The sequence below is a fragment of the Balaenoptera musculus genome, chromosome 1 (genome assembly GCF_009873245.2).
Source record: "Balaenoptera musculus isolate JJ_BM4_2016_0621 chromosome 1, mBalMus1.pri.v3, whole genome shotgun sequence".
In the NCBI taxonomy this organism is placed as follows: Eukaryota; Metazoa; Chordata; class Mammalia; order Artiodactyla; family Balaenopteridae; genus Balaenoptera; species Balaenoptera musculus.
In genome coordinates, this window is record NC_045785.1 from 30729420 (window position 1) to 30744653 (window position 15234).

The following is a 15234-nucleotide window of genomic DNA, read 5'->3' on the forward strand; positions in this document are numbered from 1 at the left end:
AGTGCACCGGGGAGCCAGTGAAGGCCCTTAAGAAGGAGAGTCGGGATCAGAGTAGAAACATCACTCTAACTTCTGCAGGGGGGTGGGGACTGGAGGTGAGGGGTAACCTGGAGACAGTGAACCTGAGCGAGGCAATGGGGAGGAAGGGGAGAGGAGGGGGCCAGAGGGTGTTGCTGAGTCAAAATCGAAACCAGGCAGAAATTGGTTAAATAAGACAGAAGGCTGTGGTAGGCAGAGGTAAAAATCAGGTGCAAAAGCCCAGCAGCAAGAGAGAAAGTGGAGTCTGGGAAGAATCATAAAAGGCTTAGGGAGGTGGGAGAATGCAGGAGAGAGCGAGCTAGAGGCCTGACCCTGCAGGGGCCTGTAGGTGGGTAAGTAGGTGGAATGTTTGGGGAAGACAGTGGGAGGGAGGCAGTGACAGCGGGGGGTGGGGTGGGGGGGTGTTGCCAGGTCAGCTTTGTGTTTTTGGAAACCTTTTCTTTCCTCTTCTTGCCCGTGTCTAAAGCCTGCCCAGGGATCCTTGGTTTTCTGATGTATAGATCAGATGGGGCTGATGATCTGGGCCATTGCCATACAGTTGTGAGGTAGATTAAAGCTGGGCCCTGGTAATAAGTTCCTGCCCTCAAGGAACTTCTAGAAACAGATGCTATTGTGTGGTCGATGCCATGATGGGGGTGGGGTGGGGGGGGCAGCACATAATAGGTGCTCAATGAAGATTTGTTGAATAAATTGTCTGTAGGGAGAATTTGGGAAGACTTCCCAAATAAGGTGAGCCCTGAGCTGGGTCCTAAAGCAGGAGCGGGCATTAGCCATGTGAGAGGGGTGGGAGCTGCACAGACAGTGCAGGGACATGTGACAGCACGGAGGACTGGGAGGATTGTAAATTCAGTGAAGACTGGAGACGAGTGTGGTTGCAGTGGGATAGAGGCCGTATCATAAAAGACCTTGAATATCAGGCTAAGGAGCATAGATTCCGCCATCCCCCGCTGCATCCCCCCGCCCCCCCCCCTCCCTGGGGCAATGTGAAGCCATAGAAGGCTTTTAACAGAGGAATACAGGGTGAGTTTTGTAAATGTTATAAATATTGCTCTGGGTACCGGGTATTGGATCGCGACTGAGGGAAGGCAGAGCTAAGGACGCAGAGGCCAGCGAAGGGGTCTTTTGTGGCTTAGCTTGGGATAATGACCATGCTGCTAGACCTCTCGGATTTCTTTTAGGGAATGGGGCACCAAGCCTTTTTTTTTCTGGCTGCACCACTCGGCTTTCCGGATCTTAGTTCCCTGACCAACGGTAGGATTGAACCCGGGGCCACGGCAGTGAAAGTGCGGAGTCCTAACCACTGGACCGCCAGGGAAGTCCCTACCAAGCCTTTTTTTTTTTTTTAAATAAATTTATTTATTTATTTTGGCTGCATTGGGTCTTCGTTGCTGCGTGCGGGCTTTCTCTAGTTGCAGCGAGCGGGGGCTACTCTTTGTTGCGATGCGCGGGCTTCTCACTGCGGAGGCTTCTCTTGTTGCAGAGCATGGGCTCTAGGCACGTGGGTTTCAGTAGTTGTGGCACATGGGCTCAGTAGTTGTGGCTCGTGGGCTCAGTAGTTGTGGCTCATGGGCTTAGTTGCTCCGCAGCATGTGGGACCTTCCCGGGCCAGGGCTCGAACCCGGGACCCCTGCATTGGCAGGCGGATTCTTAACCACTGCACCACCAGGGAAGCCCCAAGCCTTTTTAAATGAAGGCAGGCACAGGGCAAGCAGCAGGAGTCCTGGTCCCTACCCCGTGCCCTGCCACTATCCAGCCCTGTGACCTTGGCTTGGCCAAGTCAATTAGCTTCTCAGGGTTTTAGGTGGTTCTTGGGTAAGGAGACCCGAAGGAGGTGACGCAGGTAGACAGGGAGGGATGCAGGGAAGGGCTTTGTTTCCCTCACCTCCTGAGGGGAGAGTCGCCTAGGGAGAGGGCCTCCTGCCTTCCTCCTTCCCCTGCTCGACTGGACTGGAGGAGGGTGAGGATAAGGACAAGCCGAGCTCATGTATTTTCATGCCGTGGCCTTGACACTCAGCCCCACAGTCCCAGCTCACAGGGGCTGGGAGGCTGCTCTGGGGTGGGCCGACCCCACCCGCAAGCAAGCAGACACTCCGCTATTGTTCAAAATGGAATTGGTCCCAGGAAGCTTGGAGCCTGCGAAAACCGCTATGAATTTTGCAAAACAGCTCTGAGGCGGTAAAGCATGTCAGAAGAATCAAATGCGGAAATCCCTATTTAGAAACTCCACTCTGGACAGGCAGGATGTGCCCCGAAAAAGATGGGGTGCAGGGGCTCTGGCTCTAAATGCCCCTCCCTCGTAGCCTCGGAGGGTGCCCAGACCACGCCAGAGGGGAGACAGCCCCATACCACCCCGTCCCCCCTTCTGCTGGGTTTGCCTGGCCTGGGGTTGAGCCCTTCATAAGGCACCCCCACCATTCTTTCTTAATGTACCTATACTTTTTTTTTTTCTTTTGAAAGCAGCTTTATCATTTTGTAAAAAAGGATACATATGCTCATTGCAAAAAATTCAGACAATATGGAAAAGTTCAAAGAAAAATGTAAAAATCACCTCAGATTTCACTATCCAGAGATAACCACATAACATTTTGGTGAACGTCCTTCCAGACTTCTCTCCGTGCATAAATATACACAAATAGATTCCACGTATGCAATTCTACCCTGAGTGAGATCAGACGACACATGCTGTTCTGTCACCTGTTTTTTTTTCCCCCCACTCAGCAATATGTCATGGACATCCTTCATATCAATACATATAGATCCACCTAAAAGTTTTAATGCCTGTATTATATGTATGGATATACCTCACTTACCCAGTCCCCGGCTGATGGCGATAGGTGTGTTTCCAATTGTTTTGCTCTTATAAACATCCCTGCAATGAAAATCTATGTGCATATATCTTTGTGCATTCATTCATTCATTCATTCATGCCACAGATGTTTATCAAGGGTATTCTACATAACGGGCCAGTACTGGGCTGGGGATAGAAATGGGGAATAAAACTACATGGTTGGTCCTTGCTTTTGCAAAGTTCATGATGTAGTGAGGAGAGAGGACACCCAGCCCCTGCCAGCAGGGAAGGCGGCAATTTTTTTGCGATGAGCTTATGTCTTAAGAACTTACAGAAATAACTATCCAATTAGCACATGATATGCAGTACAAAGGAAAAGTATACATAGTGTGAAGGAAAAGTGCAGAGAGAGACAAGAGAAGGTAACTTAGACTTGGGAGTCAGGGAGGGCTTCTCTGAGGAGGTGACATTCAGGTTGAAAGATGAGTGGGCAAGAGTTAGGGTCGGGGGATGGAAGGGGAAAGGATGGGTGGGTGTGGAGGGGAACAGCAAGAGGATTTCACTTAAAAGGAGCAGTATTTTCGATGATTAACATATGGAAAATTCCTAAAAATGGGATTGCTGGGTCAAAGGGTAAGCAGAGTTTGCATTTCGTCACATATTGTAAATTGCTTTCCACGAAGGTGTTACGCATTTACCGTCTCATAAAGGGTAGTGGCGGGGTTGTCGTGAAGAGTTGGTAGAAGATTCAGCGTGAGCAGGCACCAAGGGTTAAGCGTAGTGGTTGTGTACAGGAAGCGAGCTGGTCGCTGCTGTTGCCATTATTATTATAATTATCTTTGCCAATCTAATCGGTGAAAAATGATATCTCAGCTTTGTTTTCTTTTTGTTTTTTTTTAACACTATTTATTTTTATTTTTTATTTTTTTAACATCTTTATTGGAGTATAATTGCTCTACAATGGTGTGTTAGTTTCTGCTTTATAACAACTCAGCTTTGTTTTTAACCGTGTCTTTTTTTCGATTCTGCAGGAAATGGAGCCCTTGGGGGGAAATGAACTATCTTTCTTTCTTAAGCCACCTTTGTCAGAACCTTCCTGTGCCCCTGGGAGAGGCAGGAAATGTTCAGGGTCCCTGGCCTGTGGTCCCATCCTCCCAGCAAAGCCCCTGGGACTTAGAAATGATTCCAAATCCCGTGTGGCTCTGGGTTTCCCAAGGCAGGTGCCAATCAGAGAGGAGGGCGGTTTGGAACCTGTGTAGGATGGGTGTTGTGCCCTTGGGGAGGGACAGGCAGAGAGGTGAGGGCGCTGCAGGCAGAATCCACATGCCATTAGGAGTGCTTGGAGATCCCAGGTGCTCCTGGATGACATTAATTCAGTTAGATGAATATTAACAGAGTGGCTATTAATATTAATGACAATAATAAACAAGCGTGAGGATTATTTTTAAAGAGGGCTGCTGCTCCAGCTGTTGCCTCCCTTCATTAAGAAGCTTCTGAGGTTCTCAGCCTTCCTCTTCCCAGACCTCACGCAAGAGTCAATGGCATCCTCGTGACCCCTGCCTGGGCTGGGACTGAGCCAGAAGGGCCTTTCCAACACTTCGGATTGAACGAGAATCAATGCAGGAAACCCCGAGTTTCCATCCAAGGCTCTCTGGGCCATGTGAGCGGATGGGGGCCAGGGAAGGGATGAATTGGCTTGTGTGTGGGCAACCAGCTGCAAGGCGCTGCTTCTGACCCTCTCGGGCATAAGGCCCTGCCGTCCCCATCCCCAGAGGAGCGAGGGCAGGGGGCTTGCGAGGGGCCAATCTCTTGCAAAGGTGGCTGGAGGAATTACCCTGCTAAAGTGGTCATGAATTATAGAAGAGCGGGGAGGAAGGCCCAGAATATCACATGTGTAAATAAACTGTAGTGGCGGCCAGACATAAAAGCCAGCCACCAAGCTCTTGGACCCACTGCACCCCTTCTCCTGCGACCCACTCGTGCCAAGTACCACAGTGAGTCGCTTACAACCTCCTTCTTCAAAGGATTTGTTAATAAGTCAATGACGGGACATCTAAAGGGGAAAAATATTTCTCTTTATAGTTGGAGATAATTGTCCCAGGAAAAAAAAAAAAACAACAAACCTTTAATTACAACTCACATGGAGAAAGCTTGATTTGTGGGCAGAGCCCAAATGCTGAGGAGCTGGATGTAAAATATTTGTAATATTTAGGGAACCTAGAGTTTTACATAAAAGTAAACAGCATTGCCTGAAGGCACAATTTCCAGCAACACAATAAAATGTGCAGTGAATTTATGGCGGCCATCCATTAGCTCTTACCAAGGCAACGTCGCCCCTATCTGTCGTCCATCATTATAATAGAGGGTTAATGCACCGAATTTACATAAAAAAGTCATATTGTCTGCATGAATTATTTACACTCGAAGCTGTTTTTACAGCTTGGTTTCAAGCTGGATTCTGGGAGAGATTCTGCCAGTAAATTACTCTGTGGAGACCTGGTTCTATAACTACACGCGTAGCCGGCAATGAAAAGAAAGGAAAATGGGCCGGCCCTGGCGGGTCGTTGGCGCTGACGCCTCGCGGGTGGGGGCTTGGGAGGCCGTGGGACTTTGCTGCTGCAGATGGGACTCCGAGTCTGGGCCCGTGGCTTCGTGGTTGCTGCCCAGATGCCCATGCGGTCAAAGCCAGTTTGGGCCGGTGGAAGCACAGCGATCCTCCAGAGGTGTCTGAGGGCTCGTGATGGCTGAAGTTAGAGGTCTTTTAGGGATCGGGGTCCTGGAAAAGGGAGAGGAGCTGCTGTGTTAGTTGGAGCAGGGGTCTAGCTCAGCAGTGCAAGGGAGACCCATCGTCCCCATTGTACAGATGGGAAGACTGAGACACCAAGAGGCACCTACTCAAGAAGCAGGAAGCCCATTCATCCCAGGTGGGCCTGGGGAATGTGGGATGTGCAGACACTTCAGACGTGGGGGGAGAGCGGGGCTGGGATGGGGCATCCTTAGGGTGCCAGTCCCCAAGGCGCCCATCTCAGCCCTTATGCTTTCTAGGACGTTTAGTGAATCGAAGACAGTTTTTGTGCTTGGGCTGGGGATGAGCTGTTGTGTGGCACTGGGTCCTTAATTTTCTTCACTTTAGGATTTGGGGGCTTGCGGGGAGCCGCTTATGCTTCCAGGTGATGTGGAGTTAGGGGGGGCTAGTCACTCAATGGAAACACACCTGGATTTTAAATTCCATGCCAGCGGCGTGGCCTTGGGCAAGGCTTTTACCTTCTGGGGGCTCAGTTTCCTCATCTGTCAAATGGGATTTTTAATCCTGACTCTCCCAGACTGCCCCACCCTCCCGAATGACAAGAGGCTCAAATGGAATAACGTGCCCTGGGAGGTGTGTGATGTGTTACCAGCAAGGTCACAGGAGACAGAGGTCAGCAGAGGGAAGCCTTGAGGTTAGGGCTGATAGAGGGACTTGAAGAGTACAAGACAGACAGATGGAGGGAGAAGGCCAGACAGTCAGACACAAAGAGATAAAAAAAAAAATCCCAGAGACAGAGAGATGGGGAGAGACAAAGAACAAACACAGAAACAAAGAGAAAGGGACAGAGATGGAGCAGCGGGAAAGAGTCGAAGGTCGCAGGGAGAAAGAATCAGGCAAACTCAGGCTGCCGAAACCTCAGACATCCTGGAGCCCTGAGGATGTTTTCCTGGCCAGGGAAGAGGTTGGCAGGGCGGGGTCTGCACTGGAGCCACCTCTAGCCTGGACCTCCTTTCGCCCTCCAGGCCAAGTGGCTGGGCTTCTCTCTGGCCTGCAGTCTCCTGCCTCCTCTCCCTCTGCTTTTCTTTAGCGCCAGGAAGCCCGAGCCGGATGCTGGGCCCCTTCCTCCCCCATCCCCCAGCACCTGGGACGTGCTTGTCGCTGCTGCTCTCCAGGTCTCCCGCCCTCCTGGAGCAGCCACCGTGGGCCCCAGGGGCCTGGAAACCACAAATGACTCCCTGCTGCCGGGTTGCTGGCTGCCTTCTGCCCGCCAGCCCGTCCCGCTGCACACGGCAGATAATCACGTAAGGCAAGGCAACCCCTCCTGCCCGTGGTCGTGTGATTTAAACCTGAACTTTGTTTTGCTTTCATTCCCCGGAGAAGCAAGATTTCGATTATAAATTTCTCCGTCTTCCTGGGAGCGTGCACACACACACACACACTGCAGACTCCCCATGCGTGAGTACTTGCACACAAACGTGTCCTCCCTCATTGCAAATCACGTGTGTACACATTCACATATGACGCGTCTGTATGCACACACGTGCCGTCCGGGGAGCTCACGGCCACAGGGCAGGGCAGGAGGAAGATGCTGTGGTGGCTGGAACAGCTGGGACGGGTGGGGTAGGTGGGGGAGGGTGAAGTGGACAAGCAACACCGAAATTTCCAGAAGCTCTCCAAGCCTCACCCCACCCGGTTGCCTGGAAGAGGGTAAAGAGGTTTGTGTTTTTGTGTGAATATGTGTGTGCAAGTCTGTGTGCTTATGTGTGGGTGTTCCCAAGCGTAGGTGCCTTTGTGGACGCCGCTGGCCTCAGGCAAGCTGGTGCCTCTCTCTGGGCTTCAGTTCCCTCTGGCCACCGAGGGTCCTGCCAATTCTGACTTTCATCTTTCCGGGTGACCACAAGGGTATGTTACTCTGAGGTTTGAATAAACTGGGCTTGGGTGTGTGTGTGTGTGTGTGTGTGTGTGTGTGCCAGTTTGTGTGGGAAAAGATCTGTGGGTGTGTTTTGTTTAATGGAAGAATGAGTGAGGGTGAGGACATGAGGCCATCCTGGCTTAAAACTGCACCCTCCCTCTTTTTACTTCTTCTCTGCTTTAAAATTCTCCTAGCATCCATCACTATTGAACACACTATATTTACTTAGTTGCTGGTTTCTCTCTCCCCTGCCAGAATGTAAACGCCATGAAGGCAGGAATTCTAGCTGTTTTGTTCATGTCTGCATCCCCACTATTAGAACCATCTCTGGCACATGGTAGCTTGTGTGTTCAATAAATATTTATTGAATGAATGAATGAATGAATGAATGAATAACTTTATCACCTCTTTCAAGAGTTCCCATAAATGTCATTTTTTTTTTTTCCCCTGAAAATGTTGTTAATTGTAAAGTATCACCTGTGGACCAGTAGGAGTTGACATCACCAAGGTGCAGATGAAGGATGGAAAGCAAGGAGAAAGGAGAAGTTCCTTTTTAAGAAAGAGAAAGTTGCTTATCTTTCCAGGAGCAGTTTTGATGGAGTTCTGAGAATGAAAAACAGATTTCAGGGTATCAGGAAAGGAGGTGGAGAAGACCAGGTAAAGACAGTTGGTTTGGAAAAGAGTTGGAGGAAGACGGAAAAAACATATTAGCTGGAAGAGACAGTGGGGTCCCCTGATCATTTCCACTAACCTGGAGGCATTCATTAACCTTCCTGTCAAATGACCCAGGTCTGTGGTATGTGGTAGCTTAAGTAGGTTTTCAGATATTTGTGACAGGGAGTATCTCACTGAATGTGGGAAGTAATGGAAAAATGTCTAGGATTGGGCTTTCCAACACAGGAGCTGCTGGTCAAGCATGTGTGGCTATTGAAAATGTAAGTGTCACTTTTAACAACTTTTTTTATTGGAGTATAGTTGATTTACAATGTTGTGTTAATTTTTGCTGTATAGCAAAGTGATTCAGTTATACATATATAAATTCTTTTCCATTCTGGTTTATCACAGGATATTGAATATAGTTCCCTGTGGTACACAGTAGGACCTTGTTTATCCATTCTATATATAATAGTTTGCATCTCCTAATCCCGATCTCCCAATCCATCCCCCCGCCTTAGCAACCACAAGTCTGTTCTCTATGTCTGTGAGTCTGCTTCTGTTTTGCAGATAAGTTCATTTGTGTTGTATTTTAGATTCCACATATAAGTGATATCATATGATATTTGTCTTTCTCTTTCTGACTTACTTTGCTTAGTATGATAATCTCTAGGTCCATCCATGTTGCTGCAAATGGCATTATTTCATTCTTTTTGACGGCTGAGTAATATTCCTTTGTGTGTGTGTGTGTGTGTGTGTGTGTGTGTGTGTGTGTGTGTGTGTGTGTGTGTGTGTGTGTATACCACATCTTGCATCACTTTCTTAATGGGGCCCTGACCACCAACTTAAAATTGCTACCTGCCCCCTCCCAAGTACTCCAGTTCCCCTTATCTTGTTCTGATTTTTCTTTTTCCCGTATCACCTTCTAATATACTGAATGATTTACTAATCTAAGTTGATTTTTCACTGTTGATATCCCTGTTAGAATGAAAGCCCTCACAGGGAGCAGGGCCTTGATCCTGTTTGGCCACTGATGTATCCCACGTGCCTGGAAGAGGGCCTGGCATGTAGCAGGTGCGTAATCAGTAGTTAGTGAATGAATGGGTGGGCTTCTCTCTGTGTAGGGAGGGTGTGGTAGACTTCGGAAGTGTTTGTGTGGATGGGCTTGTAAAGCGAGTGCTATGGGGGTGTGATTGTTGAGGGGCGGTGTTTCTGACCGTGGGGATGGCCGTGTTTGGGAGGAGGGGGGCCTCGCTGCAAAGCTCTGTCCTCTGAGGCCCGAGGCCAGTTCTCTGATAGAGGTTTCAGGTCCCAGGCATCCTGCTTGGACGTTGTCAAGAGTTTACAGCAGACTCAGCAGACTTCTGGGGGTGGCTTCCCCCAGAATCTCAGGAATCCTTTCCTGGGCTGGCTGTCCCTTGGGTGGCCATGGACTTGAGCCCCAGCCCTGGTAGCTTCCTGAGCTCACTCCCGCATTCCCCCATGGGTAGACCTGGGCCCCAGGCTTAGTGAATTCCCTCAACCTGCAGCCTGGTCTGAGCCCTGGGCTGGGAGGAGTCAGGAGACGGGTGAAGGCTGGCGGTCAGTGCTCGAGGACATTCATGCTGTGGGGATGGACTCAGCACCTGGATATCTGGGCATGTGGCTTCTGGGAGGGACCTTGAGCAGGTGGGGATCCTGGCCATTGGGGGTTCAGGAGGCAGAGGTCAGGTCACAGGCTTCAGTGTTTGACAGAAGGTGGCTGGACCCTGATGAAAGGCTGGGAAGAAAGTCCAGGTTGGCTTTGTGCTTAAGCTGAGTCAAGGGCCCGGGGGTCAGGGAGCCTAGGATGCGTGTATGGAGATCAGCCTCTGGGGCCAAGGCCAGGAACCCACTGGGCACAGCCTTCAGGGAGCAGCCCCTCAGCCCAGTCCCTTTCTATGTGAAGGTGGTGGGAGCAGAGCTGCTGGAAGGTGGGGGTGAGGAGCAGCCACCCCTGTGGACAACAGTGTCAGGACCCAAAAGGCGCTCAACCATGTGAGCTTTGGGCCAAGGCCCAAAAGACAAGTGCAGCAGGGCCAGAGACAGTCGCCCCTTGAGGCCAACACTTAGGAACCATTGCCTAATGTTCAGGGTCACACAGAGCTCTGCTTAGGTTTCACACTCTCCTGCTGTGTGATCTTGGAAAGATTACTTAACCTCTCTGAACCTCAGTTTCCTCATAGGCAAAAATAGAGATACGTTTAATTTCATACCAGAATTGACAGGATTAGGCTGCTATTATCACTGTTATTACTTTATTAAAAAACTACACAGATCCAGGAAGGGAAGACTGTCTTGACAGAAATTCACATGAAAAAGAGCCAGGGTTTTGGCTGATCTCAAATTAGTGTGAGGGCCTAGCACGGGTACTGAAATCTGTGACACTCAGAAAAGAGAGCAGTGACCCCTGGAACCAACATGGGTTCACCAAGACCAGGCACATCTTTCAGATTCTCGACAGCTTAATGACTGGTAGATAAAGGAAATGGGCTAGCATGTGGTGGAGTGGAATCGATTTACTGAGCACCTACTGTGTGCTGGATGCTTTGCATACATGGTCTTGATCTTCAGACGCTTGTGCGCTAGATGTGACAGTCTTTATTTTGCAGATGAGAAACGGAGTCTCCAGGAAGTTAAGTGACTTGCCCAAGACCCGTGGAGCGGTGATTCAAGCCTGGATCTGTCTGACCCTTTCTGCCATATCACGCTGTCCTGCAAGACACTGGACAGGATCTCTCATGACTCTTGAGGACATGATGGATGGTCGTGAGGGCACAGAAGGGGCTCCCATCTGGCTGAATGACAACCATGGAATGTTCTTATAAGTGGAACCAGGTCAGTCTGTGAAGGTCTTTAGAGGCTCCTGTGGGGCTCTGACTTCTATCCTGTTCTGACCAATATATGCCAAGGACCCAGAAGAAGATGTAGAGGGTGCAGGCCTGTTATTACCATTGTAGAACAGAGAAAAAGGACAGAGGAAAGCTCAGATAGCAGGATCAGGATCCAGAAAGATCTCAATAGGCTGGAGTGACAAGGTGAACTTAGCATGATGAAATGTCACAGGGATAAATGCTGGGACCATCTTGACTACAGGAAACCATTGTAGAGAGGAACAGCAGCTCATGAGAAAGGGATTTAGGAGTTCAAGGGCCAATAAATTCAGTATGAGCCCGTAGGCTACATTAATAGAGGTGTGGGGTTTGAGTCAAGGGAGGGCGACCACCATCCTGGTCCAGCCTGCTCTCTGCCCTGAGGCAGTCTCTGTTGTACATATTTGAAGGTCATGTGTTATTTTCTGCTTTTTCAGCCCTTCTTCATTTTTTCCTGCGGGGGTGGGGTGGGGTGGGGGGCATTCTTAGAGGGGCAGAGCCCTTCTGGAGTTTGACCCTTAGATTCTTTCCAGAGCAGCCCTCCAGAATGACACCTTTGAAGGTGGAAAAGAAGCTGCAGGTTTTTTGAACTTTTGTTTGAGCAGCAAGTGCTGGATCTGATCTCTATGCCAAACCACTCTCATTTGGGGAGAGGAAAGTGCTAGTCGCTGAATGTCATGGAACAGGGAGGGGTCCTGGTCCCCTTGGCTGCTGTTCAGGTGTTTCCACCGCTTTTCCAGCTGTCTCCCTCTGCTCTTGGAGCCCTTAGTCCGGTGGTCATTGGTTTGCCAGAGCCTGGCGGGGCTGGTTCTCCCATGCTGGAGGCAGGCAGGAACAGAGAGCCTTGCAGTTGCTCATGTCAGGGCTGGATCCCTGCTCGAGCTGGGGTGTCACCTGCCAAGCTGAATTCGGCACAGGAAGCGCCTGGCGGGGAGACGTACAGTTGAATTTGGAGGTTCTGTTCCACTCTGAAATGCACTTCTTCTGGCAGCTGCAGTGAAGTGAAGCTGTGGCACTTCCCTCTCTCGTGCCAGAATCACAGCCACTTTTTCCTGAGAAAGAAATAGGGCTGCAGACAGTTTTACTCATTAAATACTTCTTTTCCTCTTAAATCTGGCTTTGTAATTTTTTTTTTTTTTTGCATGACCGGAAAAGTAAAACGGATGATATTGAAATAAACAAGGCATTTGTGATAGGAAGGTTAAAGCAGATTGTTGGGGGTGGGGAAGGGGGGTGGAGAAGCCCCACGTTTCTGCACACAGGCTGCTCATAGCCTGTTGAGGATGGGAGTGAGAGAGAGTCTGCCCACCTCCCAGCCCATAGGAGCCTTTTTCTCCAAGTGTCTTGGGGATTCACTGAGAAAGGCTGTGGGGAAGGGAACTGTCATTTATCAAGAGCCTACTAAGTGCTAGGCCTGTAATGTGGGTGAGGTCATTCAGTCCTCTTAGCAACCTTGGGGGACAGGATCCATTCTGTAGATAAGGAAAGTTGAGGCTCAGAGGGATTAAGGTGAACCGGTCAGGGATATACTGGACTGGGATTTGAACCTCCCTCTGTCTGACCTCAAATGCCATGGTCTTTTTGCTCCTCGTTGTTACTCTGAGCAGTTGTATATCGAGCTGGGGGGATGTAAAAGGAGGAGGCGGAGGAGAAGGAGAAGAAAGAAGATGAGGAGACATCGGCCAGCTCTGAGGAGTGGGCATTCTACCTGGCAAGATAGAACAAGACCCTGACCGCTGTGAGTGAGCCAAGCCCTAGTTGCTGAGTTCTGACAAATATGGGTGGTTTGGGGGGAAGGGTGTGGAGTGTGGATGGGTTTGGCTTGATAACCAGGATGGGCTTCCTGGAGGTGGAGGTCCCTGGAAGTTGAATGTAGGTGAGGCTTGATAACCAGGATGGGCTTCCTGGAGGTGGAGGTCCCTGGAAGTTCAGTGTAGGTGAGGGAATGACCTTGCTGCAAGAGCAAAGGCAGGAAAGGTCCGAGTCTGGCTTGGGTGTGGGGAGGTAAGTCCGGGGTGGGTAGTGATGATTGCGGTAAGAATGTATACGTTAGAGTCAGGGCAGTGGGGGTGATCAAGGTGCAGAGTGTATTGCAAAGAAAGAGCCCTGGGCTGAGAGGCAGGTGCCTAGTTCTTGTCCTGGCTCTGCCACTGGCTTGCTATGTGACCTTCGGCAAAGCTCTTCCCCTCTCTGGACCTTAGATTTTCTGTCCAAAAAATGGTGGAATGGACTAGAGGATCCCTAAGGACCTTTGTAGGGTCCCATAAAGAAAGAAGGTGATGGGCTTCCCTGGTGGTACAGTGGTTAAGAATCCACCTGCCAAGGCAGGGGACACGGGTTCGAGCCCTGGTCCGGGAAGATCCCACATGCTGCGGAGCAACTGAGCCCGTGTGCTACAACTACTGAGCCTGCGCTCTAGAGCCCGAGAGCCACAACTACTGAAGCCCATGCACCTAGAGCCAGTGCTCCGCAACTGCAATGAGAAGCCTGCACACTGCAACGAAGAGTAGCCCCTGCTCGCCGCAACTAGAGAAAGACCACGCACAGCAACAAAGACCCAACGCAGCCAAAAATAATAATAAATAAATAAATAATAAATAAATTTATGAAAAAAAAAAGAAAGAGGGTGACAATAGAATCCAGAAGGCCTTGAATATCAAGACTTGGCATTAGAATCATGAAATGTTAGTGCTAAAAGGACCCCCAGGAATCGTTGACTAAACCATGTTACTTTATGTCTTAAAGGATGAGTAGGAGTTTTCAAGGTGAAGGGAAGGTAGATGGGAGAGGAGAAAGAGGGCATTCCAGGCAGGTGGGTATAGCATGAGCAAAGGCATGGATGGAAGCAAGAGGCAGGTGTGCAGGGGACACCAAGCTATTTGGTGTTGTTGGAGAATAAAGGCCAACACGAGGTGGAGGCAGAGGTCAGGGATCAAACAGGAGAGAGAGATGCGGCCAGACCTTGGAGAACCAAGGGGCTTTGACTCCATCCTCTGGGTAATGGGGAGCCATTGAAAGGATGGGAGGGACATGCTCACAGTGGCAATTTTGAAAGACCACTTTGGCAGCTGTGTCTGTGATGGATTTGGCCAGGGCTGGGAGTGGGTCCAGGCCAGGGATGAGTGCAGAAAGACCAGTTAGGACGTTGCTGTCTCAGCTCAGGTGACAGTCTGAGCCAGGAGAGCAGAGTGGGTGTGATGGGGACAGCGTCTGTTCCAGAGGAACTAGGGAGTGGAGTAGAGAGGACTTGCTGATTCATTGGTTACAGGGAGTGAGGAAGAGGGAGAGTCAGGGACTCCAGATTTCCAACTTAGTGATATTCACCGAGACAGGAAATACTGGAGGAGGGATAGCCTTTTGGGAAAGGTGATGAATTCAGTTTTGGATTTGGTGAGTTTGAGGCATCAATGGAACAAGCATGGAATGGCTTTTTCATTCATTCGCTCACTCATTCAGTCATTCATTACTGGGCATTTCCTATGTGCCAGGCACAGCTGGATGCTGACTTGCTGGAGCTGTCAGTCTAGAGGGGCATTCAGAAAGTGCTTCCTTATGCCGAACCTCGATCTGCTGAACTTTCTCCCACTGGTCTTATTCTGTCCTTTAAGACCTCGCAGGAGTCTACCCTCCTTCAGAGATGAGAGATCAGTGACTGTGGTTCCCTGCATTGCCTCCGGTTCAGGGAATATGGAGCTGTGCAGAGAATGTGGACTTCTTTAGAAAATTGTAAAGAAATGGATTTCAGCCTGAGCGCCTTTTTGTATCGCCTCATCTGTTAAGTGGGTTTTGTAAAACCTCTCTTCCAGGCAGTGGTGTGCTGGAGTGGGTTCCTACTGGCTTATAGAACCAATTAAGGACATTTCTTCCCAATTCTGTGTTCAGTGACATCCCATTGGGAGCTGGAAGTTGACCATGGCAGGAATATTTACACTACAGAAATTAGCAAATACTACAAATCAGGGCTCTTTTATTCTTTCAGATTGCTAGATGGTAAATAACCAGCATACCACTGCTTACAGAGTTATGGTTAGGATGATGAATGTTGAACCCCTGGCACACGGTCCCCACATGTGCACACATGCTTGGCACACAGTAGGTGTCATAAGTGTGACTACCTTCTCCTTTGACATTTCTCTTGTTTGAGAAAGACTATTGTTTCCTTTGCTCAGAATAATAACTCCCCTTCAGCCAGGGCTTTCTC

The 15234-nt window shown here is 49.7% G+C and overlaps 1 protein-coding gene across 1 annotated transcript in view; it reads left to right on the plus strand.

Annotated features, from left to right (window-relative positions):
• The window catches only part of LOC118895951 (synapsin-1-like), a 49490-nt gene extending 39328 nt beyond the window's left edge, over positions 1–10162 (plus strand). The window contains exons 2-3 of the mRNA XM_036853589.1: positions 6664–6877; positions 10070–10162. Coding sequence (XP_036709484.1) covers positions 6664–6877; positions 10070–10162 — 307 coding nt within the window. The remainder of the gene's footprint in view (positions 1–6663; positions 6878–10069) is intronic.
• The last annotated feature ends 5072 nt before the right edge of the window (positions 10163–15234 follow it).